This window comes from Myripristis murdjan, chromosome 18 (assembly GCF_902150065.1).
Source record: "Myripristis murdjan chromosome 18, fMyrMur1.1, whole genome shotgun sequence".
Lineage (NCBI taxonomy): Eukaryota > Metazoa > Chordata > Actinopteri > Holocentriformes > Holocentridae > Myripristis > Myripristis murdjan.
The window spans coordinates 719,069-740,010 of record NC_043997.1 but is presented as its reverse complement, the minus strand read 5'-3'; the positions used below and the strand labels follow the sequence as shown (position 1 = coordinate 740,010).

General features: G+C 44.8%; 1 protein-coding gene across 2 annotated transcripts in view; it reads right to left on the bottom strand.

Moving 5' to 3' along the window:
- Nucleotides 1–1,740: 1,740 nt before the first annotated feature.
- LOC115376652 (voltage-gated potassium channel subunit beta-3-like) overlaps nt 1,741–20,942 on the bottom strand; it is a 23,359-nt gene continuing 4,157 nt past the window's right edge. Inside the window, exons 1-14 of one of the 2 annotated variants that reach the window (XM_030076377.1) lie at nt 18,425–18,477; nt 13,091–13,134; nt 12,822–12,859; nt 12,501–12,580; nt 11,887–11,931; nt 10,503–10,547; nt 10,008–10,051; nt 5,253–5,339; nt 4,498–4,583; nt 3,189–3,309; nt 2,990–3,084; nt 2,657–2,777; nt 2,434–2,522; nt 1,741–1,913 (exon numbers count right to left, since the gene is read on the bottom strand). In XM_030076377.1, the coding sequence (XP_029932237.1) occupies nt 1,824–1,913; nt 2,434–2,522; nt 2,657–2,777; nt 2,990–3,084; nt 3,189–3,309; nt 4,498–4,583; nt 5,253–5,339; nt 10,008–10,051; nt 10,503–10,547; nt 11,887–11,931; nt 12,501–12,580; nt 12,822–12,859; nt 13,091–13,134; nt 18,425–18,465 (1,026 nt within the window). In that variant the 5' untranslated portion in view covers nt 18,466–18,477 and the 3' untranslated portion in view covers nt 1,741–1,823. Of the gene's footprint in view, nt 1,914–2,433; nt 2,523–2,656; nt 2,778–2,989; nt 3,085–3,188; nt 3,310–4,497; nt 4,584–5,252; nt 5,340–10,007; nt 10,052–10,502; nt 10,548–11,886; nt 11,932–12,500; nt 12,581–12,821; nt 12,860–13,090; nt 13,135–18,424; nt 18,478–20,942 lie in introns of those variants that run through there. The other variant, XM_030076376.1, reaches the window with a different exon arrangement.

The following is a 20,942-nucleotide window of genomic DNA, read 5'->3' as shown; positions in this document are numbered from 1 at the left end:
TAAATAAATATGTAAATAAATATATAACCACTGGAAAGAAAAATAGACCTCCCTCTGAGCACAGAGACGTAACCACAGTGACATGAACTGGAGACCCCCGAGAGGTCGCGACCCTGAGGTTGAGCACCACTGCGTGACACATATAATAATAATAATAATAATAATAATATATATGACTCTGCTCCTCTATCTAAAGCTGGACGAGGCGGGGGGGCAGCACAGAGTTGACTACAGGAATGGCTTCATCATTCATAAAATATAGAGATTTACATTTATAAATACAGGCGGAGCTGGGAGCGGCATCAGCAGCCAGAGTCCTGAGCACAGTCCAGCCATGTTGGCCCCGCCGGCGGGCACCCCAAACCCCAAACCCCAACCCTGACCCGCCGGCAGCCATGTTGGAGGTCTCCGGTTCTGGTAGAGCCGCATCGTTTCCAGACGCACGCTGGTGTTTTACGTGACACCTGGCAGGTGATGTTTGCTGCTGTTTCCATGGCGATGTGAGTGTTGTGTGTGTGCCGCCCTCAGCGGGGCTGGACTGGCTCTCGGCTCTGGCTCTGGCGCCCTCTGGCGGTGGTTACGCACATAAATACAGGAAGTATCTGATCGGTTAAAATACTGGTTATCTAAAGGTCAGGTTACACAGCGGGAGGCGGGGAGAGTTCCTATTGGACGAGCTCAGGAGAACCACCAGAGAGCATTGTTCTCGTCTCCGGTCGCCACGAAACATTTGCATGTCAGGGTCCAACCTGTAGAGCAGACAGGAGGCACCATGGCCTGCATGTTGCCATGGAAACCCCTGTGTCGTCGATCACCGTTCCGCGTTAAGGGGGCGCTGTGTGCTAAAGCAACAGGTTTCACGTTACCATGGTAACCGCTCTGTCACAGAGAGCGCCTGTTGCTTGATACCACGGTAACCACTGTGTTGTATGGCCATGGTCCAACGTTACCATGGTAACCGCTGTGTTCCGGAGTACTGCACCTTTGTTGCCATAGTAACCACTGTGTTCCTTATTGCTGTAGTAACCCTACTCTTCCTTGTCGCTATAGTAACCACTTTTTGGTTACCATAGCAACAAGTTTTCCTTGTTGCTATGGTAACCAATGTTTCCTTGTTGCTACAGTAACAACAGTTTTCTTTGTTGCTACAGTAACAACAGTTTTCCTTGTTGCTATGGTATCCACTGTTTTCCTTGTTGCTACAGTAACAACAGTTTTCCTTGTTGCTATGGTAACCACTGTTTCCTTGTTGCTACAGTAACAACAGTTTTCTTGTTGCTATGGTAACCACTGTTTCCTTGTTGCTATAGTAACAACAGTTTTCCTTGTTGCTATAGTAACCATAGTTTTGCTTGTTGCTACAGTAACAACAGTTTTCCTTGTTGCTATAGTAACCACAGTTTTGCTTGTTGCTATAGTAACCACAATTTTGCTTGTTGCTATAGTAACCACAGTTTTACTTGTTGCTACGGTAACAACAGTTTTCCTTGTTGTTATAGTAACCACAGTTTTGCTTGTTGCTATAGTAACCAGGGCAGTGGTTCCTGATGTTCCTCGTCTTGGCTGGATCATCTCAGTTTCTGATGAGTCTGTATTTAATTTGAATTTGAGTTTGAATTTTTTCTGTTTTTGTCTGCAGGAAGAACTGGCCCCTATCTGTAGAGTGAGAGATGATGAGGAGGAGGAGGAGGAGGAGGAGGAGGTCGGTGAGGATGAAGGCAGCGGACCGGAGGAGTTCTTGTCAATAAACACATTTGCGTCTCTTGTCATTTAGTTTCCCTCTGGAGGAGCAGAGGGAGGAAGGAGGAAGCTCCTCCTCCTCCTCAGCTCCGCGCCTCCTTCTTGCTCCGTGGCTTGTTGCCGAGCAACGTGTCCATCTCAGCAATGAGGGGCGGAGTCAGCTGGGACAGGACCTGAGGGAGAGAGAGAGACAGGAAGCAGTGTGAGGGCGAGCAACAGAGTGAGGAAGCCTCCGGATCGATCGTATTGATGGAAATATTGACAGCAGGTGGTTTGGTTCAGATGACACTAATGTCTGTGGCAGGTGAGCGGGAGAGGAACTGTTTGTCCTTCTGAAGAACTTTATTGACTCTAACGAGGTGACAGAGCGAGCACCTGGCCGCTCAAATCATCTGCTGCCGATAAAGTTGTTTCAAACTGATCAGAAGCTAATTCATAGTTACAACCTGCCAGGTGAGACTCGACGTTTTTATTTGAGTTCAGACCAGGAGCCGCCAGCCGGTTCTCACGGTTCAGACAGAACATGTTCCTGTCAGCCGTGCGTCAGGCTGATGTAAGCTCCGCCCACGCCATGACCTCACTGAACACCAGAGCTGTTGTCATGGCAACAGAAACCACCCGGAAATACTCTGAACCAAAGGCCCACGCCAGGTGCACACACACACACACACACACACACACACACACACCTACCCTAATGGAGCCCAGGTTCTCCAGCAGCTGTTCTGTGTTTGAGACTCCAAGAAGAACCGAGCTGACGCCTTCACTCCGCAGACACCAGGCTGACAGACAGACAGGCAGAGAGACAGAGAGACAGACAGGCAGTCAGAGGGACAGAGAGACAGACAGCTGTCACCCATGAGAACATGTGAAATGTTTTGACAAGGTAACAGGCGGCTGGGGTGTTCTCAGGTACCGATGGCGAGCTGTGCAGGTGTGCAGTTCAGCCGGTCGGCCACCAGGTGGAGCTCCTTGATCTTGGCCAGCTGCTTCTTCCCCTCGTCACTGCAGAGCCTCTCTTTGAGCCAGGCATAGCCCTACACACACACACACACGCACACATGCACACATGCACACATGCACACACACACACACACACACACACACACACACACACTGTATTGATCACCACGGTAACAGATGGTCTCATTTCTGCAGATCAGCCTGTTGTAGATGGATGATGCTTGTGTTGCAGCAGTTACAGTGTGTGTGTGTGTGTGTGTGTGTGTGTGTGTGTGTGTGTGTGCACCTTCATGGCGGCTCTGGAGCTCTCTGGGACTCCGTCGTTGTATTTGCCCGTCAGGAGGCCGCAGGCTAACGGAGACCAGGTCATCGCCCCGACACCTGACAGACACACCACATGCCCCCATTATTGATGATAATCAATATTTTTACTGATCAATATCATTATCAATAATACTGTGTGTGTGTGTGTGTGTGTGTGTTACCTATCTTGTGGTAGAGCTCTGGCAGGTGCAGCTCCACCTTGTCTCTCTGGAAGTAGTGATACTCAGCCTGTTCACACACCGGGGGAACCAGGTTAAACTGTCTCGCCACCGAGTACGCCTCCTGAGAGACAGACAGGTGAGAGACAGACAGGTGAGAGACAGGCAGGTGAGAGACAGACAGGTGAGGCACAGACAGGTGAGAGACAGACAGGTGAGGCACAGACAGGTGAGAGACAGACAGGTGAGGCACAGACAGGTGAGAGACAGACAAGTGAGGCACAGACAGGTGAGGCACAGACAGGTGAGAGACAGACAGGTGAGGCACAGACAGGTGAGGCAGACAGGTGAGGCACAGACAGGTGAGAGACAGACAGGTGAGGCAGACAGGTGAGGCACAGACAGGTGAGAAACAGACAGGTGAGGCAGACAGACAGGTGAGACACAGACAGGTGAGGCGCAGACAGGTGAGACACAGACAGGTGACCCATAGACAGGTGAGAGAAAGACAGGTTCAGACGCAGACAGGTGAGACATACACAGACAGGTGAGACAGACTGAGGTTCTACTGTCTTTCTAGTGCAGTTCTAATATTGTTCTGTGGTTCTACTATGATTCTACTGAGGCTCTACTGAACTTTTAATTAGGTTCTACTAAAGTTCTGCTGATGTTCCACTGAAGGCCTGATGTGCTGTTGCTGCAGTGCTATTGTTCTACTTTGATTGGCGCGTTGCGGTTCTAGTATGGTTCTAGTATGGTTCTAGTATGGCTCTAGCAAAGGTTTATTGTGGCTCTATCATAGTTTTACTGCAGCGTTGCAATTGTTCTACTGACGTTCTACCTTAGGTCTGCTACTGTTCTACTAGAGTTTTGCTGTAGTTCTACTGTCCCTATAGCACCATGGTGGTTCTGCTACTGTGGTTTTACCACAGATACAGTGAAGTTCTATTGTGGTTCTGCTGCAGATCAACCAGTTCTAATTCTTAACCTAAGGGTTCTGCTGTGGTTCTTTGATAGGTTAACTGCAGTTCTGCTGAGGTTCTGCCATAGCTCTACAGTGGTTGTAGGTAGTTCTGCTGTGGTTCCACAGTTCCACTGCAGTGGAGGTAGAACCTCTGCACAATCACAGTTCTAAAGTGGTTCTTTAGAACTGCGTATGGTATGCCAATAGTACGGCTCTACTATCATCTACTACAAATCTGCTGCAGTTCTATGATATTTCCTACTATAGTTCTATTGCAGATCTATTATGGTTCTACTGTGGTTCATTATGAATCTGCTGGGGTTCTCCAGTGGTTCTCCTGGCTCGTACCATGATCTCCATGGCGTTCCATCGTGATGTTCCCCAGTACATGGCCATGCCCTGCTCGATCACAAAGGTCATCGCCCGCACCACCTCTGGAAAAACCATCAGTGTTCCACAATCAGTGTTCCACAGTCAGTGTTCTATGATCAGTGTTCCACAGTCAGTGTTCTATAATCAGTGTTCCACAGTCAGTTTTCTATTATCAGTGTTTCACAGTCAGTGTTCTATAATCAGTGTTCCACAGTCAGTTTTCTATTATCAGTGTTCTATAATCAGAGTTCTATAATCAGAGTTCTATGATCAGTGTTCTACGATCAGTGTTCTTTGATCAGTGTTCTACGATCAGTGTTCTATAATCAGAGTTCTATGATGAGTGTTCTACGATCAGTGTTCTATTATCAGTGTTCTACGATCAGTGTTCTATGATGAGTGTTCTACGATCAGTGTTCTATGATCAGTGTTCTACGATCAGTGTTCTATGATCAGTGTTCTATGATCAGTGTTCTACGATCAGTGTTCTATGATCAATACAACACAGAACAGAAGCAGCTGGAGAAACCAGACGTCTGTCAGCGAGATGAGAACAAGAGGCTCTGCCCCCAAAATCAATTATTGATCAACTTTCACCTGATCCACCTGCTCTGTGTGTGTGTGTGTGTGTGTGTGTCTCTTCATGTGTGTGTGTGTGTGTGTCTGTTCATGTGTGTGTGTATGTGTGTGTGTGTGTGTGTGTGTGTGTGTGTGTGTGTGTGTCTGCATACCCTCCATAGGCGAGTTGATATCAGTCCTGTTGGCGAAAACGATATCCACGTAGTCCAGCTGTAACCTGGCAAGAGAACCACGCAGGCCTGCAACACACACACACACACACACACACACACACACACACACACACACACGAACAGACACACACACACACACACACACACACACACACACACACGAACAGACACACACACACACACACAAACAGACACACACACACACACACACAAACAGACACACACACACACACACACACACACACACACACCGCAGATGACAGCTCTGACATCACAATAAGTCAAAGTATGCCAGACGTTTTGTCACGCAACAAAACACCTTGTACAAGGACACACCGTGTGTGTGTGTGTGTGTGTGTGTGTGTCTGTGTGTGTGTGTGTGTGTGTGTAAAAAAGTAACCGTCTACATTTATCATCAGTCATCTGACCTCAGAGTCAGACTGAAGGTCACTGGTCCATTAACATTAATATCCTAATAAAATAATAATTATCATTTCAATGTTAATATCTTAATACTACTACTACTACTTCTACTACTACTACTGCTACTACTACTACCACTACTACTACTATTACTACTACTACTACTACTACTACTACCACTACTACTACTACTACTACTACTGCTACTACTACTACCACTACTACTACTACTACTACTACTGCTACCACTACTACTACTAATAATAATAATAATGATAATAATAATGATAGTAATATCATCACTGGTAACATTGTAATAATACAATAATAATATGATTGTACTGCAAATTTTCTGTACAATTCTAATAAAATAACAATTCTAATAAAATAATACTATTAAAATTTAAAAATAATAATACTATATTAAAGTTAACATTTTCGTATTATAATGATATTTTAATATGAATGTTAATATTCTAATACTATAATATTACAACAACAACAATAATAATAATAGTAAAGTTAAGGTTTGTTTGTAGATTAATGTCATATTGACATTGTTTTAATGGTTTAAAGGAACATGACACTTTTTTCAGAGATTAGCTTTTTGTCCAGTCAGACAAGCAGAGAGCTACATGCTAACCCTGCTAACCATGCTAACCCTGCTAACCCTGCTAACCATACTAACCCTGCAAACCATGCTAACCCTGCTAACTCTGCTAACCATGCTAACCCTGCTAACCATACTAACCCTGCAAACCATGCTAACCCTGTTAACCATGCTAACCCTGCTATCTGTGCTAACCATACGAACCATAATAACCCTGCTAACACAGTGACTGGCGGCAGAGGGAGACACCCTTTCAAATCTGCAATATTTTACTTTAATAGATATTTTAACGTTACATTTAACATGTTTGATAAACAAAACAGACATGAAAACATCATGACAGCCTGAAAAACATTGAACATGAAACACAACGTTTTTAAAACTGAACAAAAACATGTAAAAAAAAAAAAGTTTTTCATCTCCTCATGAAAGAGCGCTGAAAACTTTATTCATCGCTTGTTAACGACAGCGCAGGCTGGGGAGTTCACACACACACACACACACACACACACACACACACACACACACACGCCATACTGGTGGTGTTTTTGCTTTGAGGTCATTTTGTAACGTCGGGGTTCAGGGTTAAATTTATCTCTGCAGTTTTCAATCCCAGTGCATGCTGGGAAAAAAAGGCTCCAGCCCCTCGTGATGCTGGAGGGTGTGTGTGTGTGTGTGTGTGTGTGTGTGTGTGTGGTGGGGGGGTGGAAGGGGGGTAATCGGGTCTGAGGATTTTTAATCAAAGAACACAAGTCAACAGAGCAGTGTGTGTGTGTGTGTGTGTGTGTGTGTGTGTGTGTGTGCGTGTGTATGTGTGTGTGTGTGTGTTGCAGTGGAACTCCTAATCCAGTCTTGGTGTGACTGAGCCTCCTAAAGCCCAGACGACCTCCGACAACTGACAGAGGACACCAGAGGACTGTGTGTGTGTGTGTGTGTGTGTGTGTGTGTGTGTGTGTGTGTTTCCAGTGTGTCTGCACCCCACATGCCTTCCCTCTTTGTCTCTTAATTGAATTGCATTTCATTTTTCGGCCGAGCAGTTGGTTCAGAGCGGAGTGTGAATTCAACGCTCAGCTCAGAGAAACAACCCGACAAAATAAAACGAACCCTGCAGATTAAATATTGGTGATTATGTCTCTGTCTCTCGTTTCGGTGTACTTCAGTGTGTCGTCTGCATGACTCTGGCTTCATACAGGCAGCAAAAAAAGTAAATAAAACAGCTGTGAAGTCATCAGGTTTTAAAAATGATTTGGCTGCAGTCATGAGAGCTGCTGAGGAAACAGCCTCAGACTCTGAGGGCGCTGACATGAACACTGACATGAACGCTGACGGCTGCAAAATCACCAAAACGCCCCGACAAGCGACGGGATCCTGCCAACATCAGCCTGAATAATCTGAGCAGAAAGATGAAGCCGTCACACAGCTCGTTCTCCCCGCGGCCGAGACACGACACCAATCTGTACAAAGACAAGATCACAGGACGGTGCCACAGCCTCCACCTCTGATCTGCTGCTGGACGTCCCGCTTCAGATAACCTGACACACCTGCTCTGTGATCCAGATTCTGATTAAAAAGATTCAGATTCAGAAGATTCAGACTCAGATTAGGAAGATTCAAATTCAGATTCAGAAGATTCAGACTCAGATTCAGATTCAGAAGATTCAGACTCAGATTCAGAATATTCAAATTCAGATTCAGAAGATTCAGACTCAGATTCAGAATCAGATTCAGATTCAGATTCAGATTCAGACTCAGAAGATTCCGATTCAGACTCAGAAGATTCAGACTCAGATTCAGAATCAGACTCAGATTCAGATTCAGATTCAGACTCAGATTCAGAATCAGACTCAGATTCAGATTCAGAAGATTCAGATTCAGAAGATTCAAATTCAGATTCAGAAGATTCAGACTCTGGTTCAGATTCAGAAGATTCAGACTCAGATTCAGAAAATTCAGATTCAGATTCAAAAGATTCAGATTCAGATCCAGTTTCAGAAGATACAGACTCAGATTCAGAAGATTCAGATTCAGATTCAAAAGTTTCAGATTCAGACTCAGATTCAGAAGATTCAGACTCAGATTCAGACTCAGATTAAGAAGATTCAGACTCAGATTCAGAAGATTCAAAATCAGATTCAGATTCAGATTCATACTCAGATTCAGATTCAGATTCATACTCAGATTCAGATCCAGATTCAAAAGGACAAATTTGCCTCAGTGGGCTTAGACATGTTTTATCAGCATCTCTCACCGCGGGAGCCCAAAGTCGGCGGTCCTGTTCACAAAGAGTTTTGAGTGCGTCTGGCGCTGCTCACCAAGCGTCTTCTGTAATGAGCATCAATAAAACAAAACTGCGTTCCAGGCTCAACACAAGACTTCAGTGACCTTCTGAACCTGGCCACCGCTCAGGTTTTGACACCTAATAGCGAAGCCCTCGAGCAGGCGAGAGGTGCCAGGTTTCAGGAGGAGCCTGCTTCATGAAAACTGGAATGCAGCTGTAATGACAGAAGACTGGGCAAACACAGAAAGACATGAAATGTTGAGCCTGCAGCTGTTTGTCCTCAGACGCCTCAGGCCGCCCGTCGGCTCTGTAAGAGGAGGGTTCAGTGACTGTGAACGCTTCAGGACGAATGTCTTTACACGAAAACACAGGAAGTATGTGGAGGTGTTCTGCACAGCTCAGCTGAGGGTCACCTGACCGGGTCACCTGATCGGGTCACCTGCCTCCACCAGTACACGAGGGTTGGGCTGGTGATCGGAGGGTTGTGTGTCTAAGTGTCTTCGAGCAAGACACTGAACCACTAACTGATGGACTTCTTGGCATCTTGCATGGCAGCCTCTGACAGCTTTGTGTGTGTGTGTGTGTGTGTGTGTGTGTGTGTGTGTGAGCAGGCAGACATTGTCAAACACTTTGACTAGTAGACTAGAAAAACGCTACAGAAATTCAGTCCGTTTACCATTTAGGGTCATTAGGCTCAGGTGGCGGTCGTTAAGTCGTTGAAACTACTGAATCGTTAGTGCTGCTCCTGGCTGTGATAACCTCGTTAGTGTCATTAAGGTCACCTGACTCGGGGAGTAAACGAGGGTTGTTAAGGTCACCTGGAGATGTTGTTATTTACAGGTTGTTGTTTGGGCTGATGAGGCGACAGGACCTGTCAGGTTTCCTCGAGGACTTTTCTTATGAACGAGTTAACATGAAAAATCCCCCCAAAAATTAAGCCTCTGAAACCTGAATAAAATTCCCTTCATTGCTTTCAAAAAGATAAAAAAAAAAAATAATGCTACTCTCCCCATGAAGATTATGAATATCAATTTTTCATTTTATATATTTTAAAAAAAAACTTTTGGATATATTCTTTTAAAAAAAAATCTGAATATATTTTTTGTGTTTTTGTATATTTATTCAGTTTTCATTGTTTCATTTTTGCACTTTTCACTTTGCTTTCTTTTGTTTTTTGATTTTTTTTATCGCTAATAATTTTATTTATTTCATTTTATTTTATTTATTTATTCATTACTTTGGAGGGAGAGTTAATATGTTGATATAATTAATATTCTATATAATGTATACGCTTTATGGATAATAACTACCATGCGGCTACATGTTGGTGGGCGGAGCTGATCTATGATGTCACTTCCTCCTTTTGGTTTGAGGGGATTTGATTGGAGCAGAGCAGCAGGCTGAAAGATTAAAGGTCATTTACCTTCGATGATGTGTTTCCTCGACAGCCCTCGCTCCGTCTCCGCCCTGCAAGCACACACACACACACACACACACACTTCAGATTAACCCTTTGACACCTCAGAAAATTCACTTGATTTCTTTCAAAACACAAAAGTTAAAGGTGCAGTTTGTAGTTTTAGGAGTTAGATTTAACGTGAAAACGGTCTGTGACAAACACACTGTGGTGTTTATTAAAAAATGAAACTATCATCAGGGAGCCAGTGACTACTGCTCCCAGTTTTTGAACTACACACATGCGCACGCGCGCACACACACACACTCCAACACAGGGCTACTTGGTGCTAACACGCTTCAAATTTTCTTGAGACAATTTTTGTCATTTCTAGTACAGTCTGATTATTCACTTTCAAAAATTACCACAAAATTTTTTTTTAAAAAAATATGTGTTTAGCCAAATAGTACACAGTGACGTGTCGTGTATTACTACAGTGCAGAACTACAGTGCAGTACTCACTGTCCTCCCCAGTAGATCTTAGTGGTGACGACATAACTCGACCTCCTGAGAGAGAGGGACAGAGAAAGAGAGAGAGAGAGAGAGAGAGAGAGAGAGAGGAGAGAGAGGATAAATGAAGCAGAGGGACGGAGGGAGAGTTATTTCAGCATTATTGTCGTTCTGCCACCATCAGTTACTGTGAGAGATGGAGGGGGGAGGAGGGGAGAGAGAGGGATGGCATGATGAAGGAGAGAGAGAGAGAGATGGATGATAGAAGAGGGGGATGCAGGAGGAGAGGCTGTTGCTTGTGTTTGTGTTGAGTTTGTGGTTGAAGCAGCTGCCTTATAATGTGAACAAAGTCCTCAACACTCAGAAACCACACAGCTGATGATTGGCTGTGGAAAGCAAAACGTTTCCCCGCTTAGGGACTATTTTCCCTGGCGGAGGTGGAGGAGGAGGAGGAGGAGGAGGAGGAGGAGGGGGAGGAGGAGGGAGCGTTTCAGTGTGAAAAAGTCCTGAAAAGCCAACAGTGCTGCTGCTTTGAGGAAAACTCATGTGGAGGACTTTATTGGGCTGATGGAAAACTGGAGTGAAGAAAGTGTGAAGGCTCTGAAAGTTCATGTTCATATCGTAGTGGAATGAATGGAGGAAAGAGAGGAGGAGTGATGTGGCAGCTCTGAAACCCCACTGCTCGCTCTGGGAGGAGAGCAGAGGAACGTTCTGGAGAACACGCAGGAGAACACGCAGAGGAACTGGGAGCAGTGATCAGTTAACAGGTTCCATGCTCACTGACAGCTGATCAGTGATCAGTGATTATCAGTGATCAGCTGGATAGTCTTTGAGTAGGATGGTGAGTGGCAGCAGGAGAGTACTGCATATTCACTAGTACTAATGGGTTAGGTCTACTTTTTTAGTGTAGTACTGTTTAGCAGACTAGTTAGTATTAGTCAGAAGTAGTTAGTAATGGTCAGTATGAGTTAGTACTAGTTAGTATTAGTTAGAAGTAGTTAGTAGTGGTCAGAACTAGTTAGTAGTAGTTACTAGTGGTCAGTACAAGTTAGTGATCAGTAATAGTTAGTAGTAGTCTGTACTAGTTAATAGTGGTTAGTAGTAGTTGGTAGTAGTCAGTACTAGTTAGCAGTAGTTAGTAGTAGTCAGTACTAGTTAGTAGTAGTTAATAGTGGTCAGTACTAGTTAGTGATCAGTAATAGTTAGTAGTAGTCTGTACTAGTTAATAGTGGCTAGTAGTAGTTTGTAGTGGTCAGTAGTAGTTAGTAGTAGTTAGTAGTAGTCAGTACTAGATAGAAGTGATCAATACTAATTAGTAGAAGTTAGTAGTAGTTAGTAGTGGTCAGGACAGGACAAAAGAGTTTATTTCAACACAAACAGATGAGTGTCGCTTTACCTCCATCCTTTTTTCTTCAGGATGTTCCCAAGAGTCGTCTCTGCTCTGAGAGACAGACAGGGACAGAGAGAGAGAGGCGGTTAGAGAGAGACAGACAGGAAGAGACAGAAAGACAGACAGGGAGAGAGAGAGACAGGCGGTTAGAGAGAGAGATAGGGAGAGACAGAAAGACAGACAGGGAGAAAGAGAGACAGGCGGTTAGAGAGTATATACGAGAGAAAGAGAGAGACGGAGAGATAGAAAGACAGATAGGGAGAGAAAGACAGACAGAGAGAGAGACAGAGAGAGATAGACAGGGAGACAGAGAGAGAGACAGACAGGGAGAGAGAGGGAGACAGAGAGAGAGACAGACTGATAGACAGAGAGAGAGAGGGACACAGAGAGAGAGACAGACAGACAGACAGACAGTTGGAGAGAGACAGACAGGGAGAGACAGAGACAGGCAGTTAGAGAGAATATATGAGAGAAAGAGAGAGACGGGGAGAGAGACAGACAGGGACAGACAGACAGACAGACAGACAGAGAGAGAGAGAGAGAGAGAGAGAGAGAGAGAGAGAGAGAGTGGTAGAGAGACCTCCAGACTAAATGGAGAAATGTGATCTGTGAGCGTTTACCTCCCCGAGGCGTAAACCTCTGCTGTGTCGAACAAGTTCACTCCACTGTCGTACGCTGTGGTCATCACACTCTCTGCCATCTACACACACACACACCGAACACACACACACACACACACACACACACACACGGACAGAGAAACAAAGGCAGGCAGAGTCACTAACCCACATTATCATGTTCACAAACCTCAACTAACGGTTATGTAATCATGAGTTCATGCATGGAAAACACACACACACACACACACACACACACACACATACACACACATGAACATACATGAACACACACACACACACACACACACACACACACAGTACCTCGTCAGAGATCTGGGAGCCAAATGTCACCCATGTTCCTGTGAAAAGAGAAAGAACATGAGTGACTCTACATATGTGTTCAGGTGTGTGTGTATGTGTCAGTGTGTGTGTGCGTGTGTGAGTGTGTGTGTTGTGTGTGTGTGTGTGTGTGTGTTGTGTGTATGTGTGTGTGTGTTTGTATGTGTGTGTGTGTGTGTGTGTGTGTGTCTGTATGTGTGTGTGTGTCTGTGTGTGTGTGTGTGTGTGTGTGTGTGTGTGTGTGTGCTCACCGAGGCCTAAGCAGGAAACTCTCAGTCCAGATTTCCCAAGATTCCTGAAATAATAAATAAACAAAACAGATCCATCAGCTCGTCAATGTTTCAGCCAATCAGCTGTGGTGAGAGGGGCCAGCACGAGGCCCCGCCCCCTTCACTATGTGAGACTGTCCCGCCGGCAGTTTGTCAGATTATATTCAGCAACGTTTTTATTCTCTGCCTGTCTCTGTGAGGCTTCAGCTGCAGCTCCTTCACACAGCAGTCCTGGCGGAAGGTTACTGTGTGGAGGCTTCCTGCCGGATCTACTTTCCAATTCAAACAGGAAGGTAACAAGAAAAGAGGTGTTAACTTTCAATTTACCTCTGAAATAAAGACAATAGTTTTCACAGATGTGTTGATTTATTAAATGTTCATTTCAATGTACAGATGCAAACAAAATGACAAATTAATTAAATCAAAGGCCTAGGAAACTCATAAAGACTAAACAAGTTAATAACGATTAATAGGCTAATTAATAACTGATAACATTAACACATTAATAACAAGAACAAAGTTACAGCAGCACATCTCCATGGAAAATCTGACAGGTACTGTCCGTGGTGCTGAATCTGCCTCAGCAGGTACTGTCCGTGGTGCTGAATCTGCCTCAGCGGGTACTGCCCGTGGTGCTGAATCTGCTTCAGCGGGTACTGTCCGTGGTGCTGAATCTGCCTCAGCGGGTACTGTCCGTGGTGCTGAATCCGCCTCAGCGGGTACTGCCCGTGGTGCTGAATCTGCTTCAGCGGGTACTGTCCGTGGTGCTGAATCTGCCTCAGCGAGTACTGTCCGTGGTGCTGAATCTGCCTCAGCGGGTACTGTCCGTGGTGCTGAATCTTCTGAGGCATTTCATTCTCTTTATTATAGAAATTAAAGCTCCATAAAATTCATGAAGGATCTTGTTCAGCTCTTCTTTCCTTACAGGTGAGAAATCAGCTGTTTGCCCGGTGTTTGTCAGGTAGTCTTGTAGACATTTGACAGCCCAAGACGTTGACCGGGCCGTACCGGCTTCATTTCCTGACCTCTCCAGCTGATCCAGCTCTTCACTCGTCACTCTCGTGTATCTCTCCTTTTTCTCTTCTGTCTTGTCTTCCTCGTTCAGCCGTTTATCCAAACTTAGGTCGCCAAATAAATCAAAGCTGACAACCAATCGGTCCATTATGCAGACTAACAAAGCTGACAGCGGCTTTTGATGCGGGTTTCAGTGAAACGTTTCGTGTTGCCATGGAAACCACACAGACTCGGGCAATAAGATATAGGCAGAATAATATTTTTAGTGATGAGGTGTTTTTCATTTGTCATGCTCATTTGAGCACATACATCTGAACATCTGATTGTAGTAGTTAGTAGTTGTTAGTACTAGTTAGTACTAGTTAGTAGTAGTCAGTAGTAGTTAGTAGTAGTTAGTGGTAGTTAGTAGTAGTTAGTAGTCATTAGTAGTAGTCAGTAGTAGTTAGTAGTAGTCAGTAGTAGTTAGTAGTAGTCAGTAGTCGTTAGTAGTCGTTAGTAGTAGTCGGTAGTAGTCGTTAGTAGTAGTCAGTAGTAGTTAGTAGTAATCAGTAGTCGTCAGTAGTAGTCAGTAGTAGTCAGTAGTAGTTAGTATTGATCAAAGAGTTTATTTCAACACAAACAGGTGAGTTTTGAGATCCAGCAGCAGCTCCGAAACAGCCTCCAGGTGATTTAGGGTGGAATGTTCCTTTAACCAGCCTCTCTCTCAGTTCTGTTGTTATCAGTGTGTGTGTGTGTGTGTGTGTGTGTGTTGCAGTGTGAAACTGTGTGATGAAGGAGAGTAAATATGAACTGAAGAGCCGTCTCTCTCTCTGACATCACAAAAAACACAATACTGTCGAATCATGCTGGTATTTTTAGGCCTGTGTGTGTGTGTGTGTGTGTGTATGTGTGTGTGTGTATGTATGTATGTGTTTTCTTATTCTGCATTCTGCTGACATTGACTTTTTGTGTTTATGCTCTGTCTCACACACACACACACACACACACACACACACACACATACACACACACACACACACACACACACACACACACACACACACACACACACACACACACTGTAATCTTCCCTCCAACAACTGGGCTCATTTCCACATGTATATACAATCTGTGTGTGTGTGTGTGTGTGTGTGTGTGTTGATCCTTTTCCTGATTAAACTGCAGTTTGACGTTGATGTGTGATCTACACATGCAAATTACACTGTGCACACACACACACACACACACACACACACACACACACACACACACACAAGGCTCGGTAACCTTTGACCTTTGCAGAGTTGTCCAATAAAGCCTCTTGATGAACATATGTTTGTTTGTGTGTGTGTGTGTGTGTGTGTGTGTGTATGTGTGAGGTTTATGGTTTAATTAGAGCGACAGGATCAGGCTCTGTGATTGGCTGACAGATGTAAGCGTGTGGACCTCTCTGATTGGATGGCTGTTTGTGTTGTTTTGTAATGAAATGTCAGCGCAGCAATCTGATTGGTCTAAAGCTGCTCCCATAATGCACTGCTCGCTGTGCTTCACTGGTTGCTATGGTAGTTGTTTTCCTGCATTCACCTCACTTTTTGTAGCTGTCGCCGTGGAAACCATCATGTCATATGTTATGTGTTTGTTGTGTGTAGTGTGTGTAGTATGTATACTATGTGTAGTGTGTATAGTGTGTGTAGTGTGTATAGTGTGTGTATTGTTTGTATAGTATGTGTATTGTGTGTATAGTATGTGTAGTGTGGATAGTGTGTGTAGTGTGTGTATAGTATGTGTAGTGTATATAGTATGTGTATAGTGTGTATAGTGTGTGTAGTGTGTAAAGTGTGTGTATAGTGTGTGTATAGTATGTGTAGTGTGTGTAGTGTGTGTATAGTATGTGTAGTGTGTATAGTGTGTATAGTGTGTGTAGTGTTTGTATAGTATGTGTAGTGTGTATAGTATGTGTAGTGTGTGTAGTGTGTGTATAGTATGTGTAATGTGTATAGTGTGTATAGTGTGTGTACTGTGTATAGTGTGTGTAGTGTTTGTATAGTATGTGTAGTGTGTATAGTATGTGTAGTGTGTATAGTGTGTGTAGTGTGTGTATAGTATGTGTAGAGTGTATAGTGTGTGTATAGTGTGTATAGTGTGTGTAGTGTGTAAAGTGTGTGTATAGTGTGTGTATAGTATGTGTAGTGCGTGTAGTGTGTGTATAGTATGTGTAGTGTGTATAGTGTGTGTAGTGTGTAAAGTGTGTGTATAATGTGTGCATAGTATATGTAGTGTGTATAGTGTATTTTTTGTAGTGTGTGCTGTTTAGTGTGTGTGTGTAGTATGTATAATGTGTGTTGTGTGTGTACAGTGTGTGTATTGTGTATAGTGTGTGTATAGTGTGTGTAGTATGTGTATAGTTTGTGTAGTGTGTAAAGTCTGTGTATAGTGTGTGTATAGTATGTGTAGTGTGTTTAGTGTGTGTATAGTATGTGTAGTGTGTAAAGTGTGTGTATAGTGTGTAGTGTGTATAGTGTATGTTTTGTAGTGTGTGCTGTTTAGTGTGTGTGTGTGTGTGTGTGTGTAGTGTGTGTGTAGTATGTATAATGTGTGTTGTGTGTGTGTACAGTGTGTGTATTGTGTGTAGTGTGTATAGTGTGTGTGTACTGTGTGTACTGTGTATAGTGTGTGTGTACTGTGTGTACTGTGTATAGTGTGTGTAGTGCAGGTGTAGCAGATCGATCAGTCCATCCGTGTCCCCACTGAGCAAAAATTGATCCAGAAAACATTAAAAGTCGTCTTCTCTGAACCTCCAGAAGACTTCATAAAGTTTCTTTGATGTGCTTGCCTTGCGAGCGCCTGGACATGTGCTAAACCACCAGCCCTATGCTGTTTGTGGGCTGTGTAGTGTTGTGGCTCTTGCCCAGGCGGGGAGTTGAACCCTGGTCTCCTGCATGGCAGGCAGAGACACTATCCACTGTGCTACTGGGGCTTGTGTGGGCGGAGCCAGAAATGAGGCTCTATGAAGCTCACAGCATGAGTGACAGTGCTGCTTCTGTGAAAAATCACCTAAAACTAGTGGTCAAACAAATGCTTTTTTCTCAATGACAGTAAGTCCGAGCAGAAAATAAAAGGTATCATGAGAAAGGCAAGGCTTTGGGCTTTCAAACGGTGTCAAAATTATTTTCCAGCTCCCAAAAATGTCCCTGTTTTCGCGAGTTGAAAAAGTGTATGTTTCTGCTTCTCTCCTGAGACTTTGCATTCCAGATATAATGGGAGTCTATGGGGGAGAGAGCTGGCACTCCTGCCTCGTTAAGGGTCACAGTTTAAAAAGCTGAAGATACTTTGCTTTTGTATTTACATTTTTCAAAGCAGAACTAGTTTTCCTACTACTTTCCAAGAATTTATGCATGTGGAGTGAAAATTGTGGCCAGCAGAGCAAGTTAAAGACAAAAGTTTTAGGCGAGTTTTCAGGGCTGCTCCACTCTAGCCCTCAGGAATGCCACTCTAGCTCACGCAATACACACTCATTCAAAAGTCAGAGGCGGCTCAAAAATAACTCCAAACTTAAACTGTGTTTTATGGCAAACTAAAGCAGACATGAAAAATTGAAGATGACACACATAAAGTTGAACATCTGCTGAGTCATTTAAGCTTTGAATGGAGTCTGTGCGCCAAAGAATGAGGGAGCTGTGAGGCTTTGAAAATGCGTGGGTCTCGGCCGGCTCCCCATTCATTTTCAATGAGGGTGAAAATCGTGATTTAAAACGTAAATTACGAAAAATCGCAAAGTCCGATCGGTTTAAAAATCGACACACAGCTTCTTCTCCACAAGACGACTTCTTTTGGACGTCCATGAATGTTACTTGCTCAGTGGGTCTGATCAATATCTCATCAATATCTCATCAATATCTCATCAATATCTCATCAATACTCAGACATGGCAGCAATAATCCAATAAGTCCATGATCCACAGCTTCACAGAAACGAACACACACTCAGCCCGTCTGCTCTGTGTGTGTCCCACATAACAAACCAGGTGCAACGGAAAACACACACACACACACACACACACATACACACTCACACACACACACACACACACACACACACACACACTCACACACTCTGGCTGCAGCTCAGACACATGAAATATGAACCTGAGTCAACAAACTGCACCTGTCCGCCTGTGTGTGTGTGTGTGTGTGTGTGTGTGTGTGTGTGTGTGTGTGTGTGTGAAGCCAGACACACACACACACACACTCTCGCTCTCGTTCTCTCCCTCACACACACACACACACACACTCATTATCCGTCTCCCTCGCTTCCTCCTCTCACCTGTACTTCATGTTGCTATGGCGACCGAGGGCCTCCTTCATGTGGGCGTGGCCTAGCAGGGTGTTGGTCCGGGTGGGCGGGGCTTTGCTTTTTGACTGACAGGCCATGTTGCTGGCGGCGCCCGCCCTCCCCCCTCCGCCGCCCCGCTCCTTCAGCTGGTACTCGCTCGCCCCCCCGCCCCCCCCCCACGTTGCACGCTATGGACACCTGCATCCCGGCAACCGGCCCCGGCAACGGTCACCACGGCGACGGGACGGGACGGACGGGCCGAAGCTCAGGACGTCCGGAGAGGAGACGATTAATCAGCCGATCGATCGATCAGTTAATCAAGACCTGTCTGCCATGTAGTCAGCACACACACACACACACACACACACTGTCACACACACACACACACACACACACACACATACACACGTTCTGTCAAGTCATGTTTCTCACACACGCACACACACACACACACACACACACACACACACACACACACAGACTAGACTAAACACATTCTATTCCGTTAAACTCAAGGATTTGTCCTCTGTCTGTCTGTCTGTCTGTCTGTCTGTCTCTCTTCCTGTCTATCTCTCTGTTCCAGTCTGTCTCTCTCTGTTTACCTGTCTGTCTCTCCACCTGTCTGTCTCTCTGCCTGTCTGTCTCTCTGTAAACACAAACTCAACTTTCTCTCCATTCAGCTGGCAAACATTTACCCTCCATTAATTCATCTGTCTCTCTCTCTATGCCTGTCTGTCTCTCTGCCTGTCTGTCTCTCTCTGTGTCTCTGCCTGTCTCTCTCTCTGTCTCTCTCTGTCTCTCTCTCTCTCTGTGTCTCTCTCTCTGTGTCTCTCTCTCTGCCTGTCTCTGTCTCTGCCTGTCTCTCTCTCTGCCTGTCTCTCTCTCCTGTCCGGTTGAAAGCCTCCAGCCGTCTGTCTGTCTGTCCGTCACCGTCCCGGCAGCCGGAGCGATGGTGATGATGATGAAGATGCTGAAGGGCGAGCGAGGGCATCCATACAGGAGAGAGGGAGCCAAAAAGACGAGTGTGCTCTTTTCTTTCTTTCTTTTTCTTTTTTTTAAAGAAAAAGAAGAAGGGATCAGACGGAAAGAGAGAGAGAGGCGAGCGAGCGAGCGGCAGCGTCCGTCCTCTGGATTCCTGAGAGCCGCGAGCAGGGACTGTCCTGCCGGGAGCGGGCGAGCGAGCTCGGCTCAGAGAGAGAGAGAGAGAGAGAGAGATAACCCCTCCCCCTCCTGTCGTCTGTGTGCAGCAGCGTTACTGAGCGAGCGAGCACTGCTGACCCAGAGAGAGAGAGAGAGAGAGAGAGAGAGACTGTTTACTTGTCATTTTATTTATGTTTCTCACTTTTCTATTTTTCTATTGTTTTCTAATGTCTAATACACTGACCTGCATCTGCATTTTATGACTTATTTTATTATTATGATCTGTCATTTTATTACCCCTTTATGAATACAGAGGAACAGTTTACTGATTTTATTTGATTATATAATTTCTAAACATACATTAAGATACTCTACTGTTCATATAGTGCTCTGTTAATTAATTAATTGGTATTTATTGTTTCTCACATTCTTTGCTCAGTTCCCTTTAAATATGATTTTATTTTGAGCTCATGTTTTATCTTATCTCATTGATGTGCATTCAGACGCTTTGGCTGGGAGACTGAAGAGAGAGAGAGAGAGACAGTTACTGTTTCACTCGCTCGCCCCACTGTACAACCACCCCCAACTCCACACACACACACACACACACACACACACACAGCTTTCTGCATGAAACTACTGTACATCTCTCTCCTTGTCTCACTGTCTCTTCTGTGTGTGTGTGTGTGTGTGTGTGTATGTGTGTGTGTGTGCGGCAAGTGCAATACAAATGGTACCATGTGAAAGAGCAAACACACACACACACACACACACACACACACACACACACAACCCTCGGCCTGAGGCCAAAGGTATGGTGTTACTAATGTGAATTAGAACAGTCGCTGGAGAGAGAGAGAGAGAGTGAGTGTGTGTGTGTGTGTGTGTGTGTGTGGGTTGTGTGTGTGTGTGTGTGTGTGTGTGTGTGTGTACGTTTGTGCATTTGTGTAAAAGAATAACAGAGTACCATTACTGAGATCCATCAGTATATTGGCATATTGATCAGGTATTGATTCAAGGTGCTGTTTACCAGCTGAACACACACACACACACACACACACACACACACACACACACAGTCAGGTCACTAATTGTGATGGTCAGCTGACCTCCGTCTCCCAGGGGACCAACCAGCATCAACGCCTCATTATGACATCACCGCCCTCTGTAACGAGCCTCTAACGAGTACTGCATCTGAGGGTATTAATACTGCATCTGGAGGTATTAGTACTGCATCTGGAGGTATTAGTACTGCATCTGGAGATAGTAGTACTGCATCTGGAGGTATTAGTACTGCATCTGGAGGTATTAGTACTGCAGGTATTAGTACTGCATCTGGAGGCATTAGTACTGCGGGTATTAATACTGC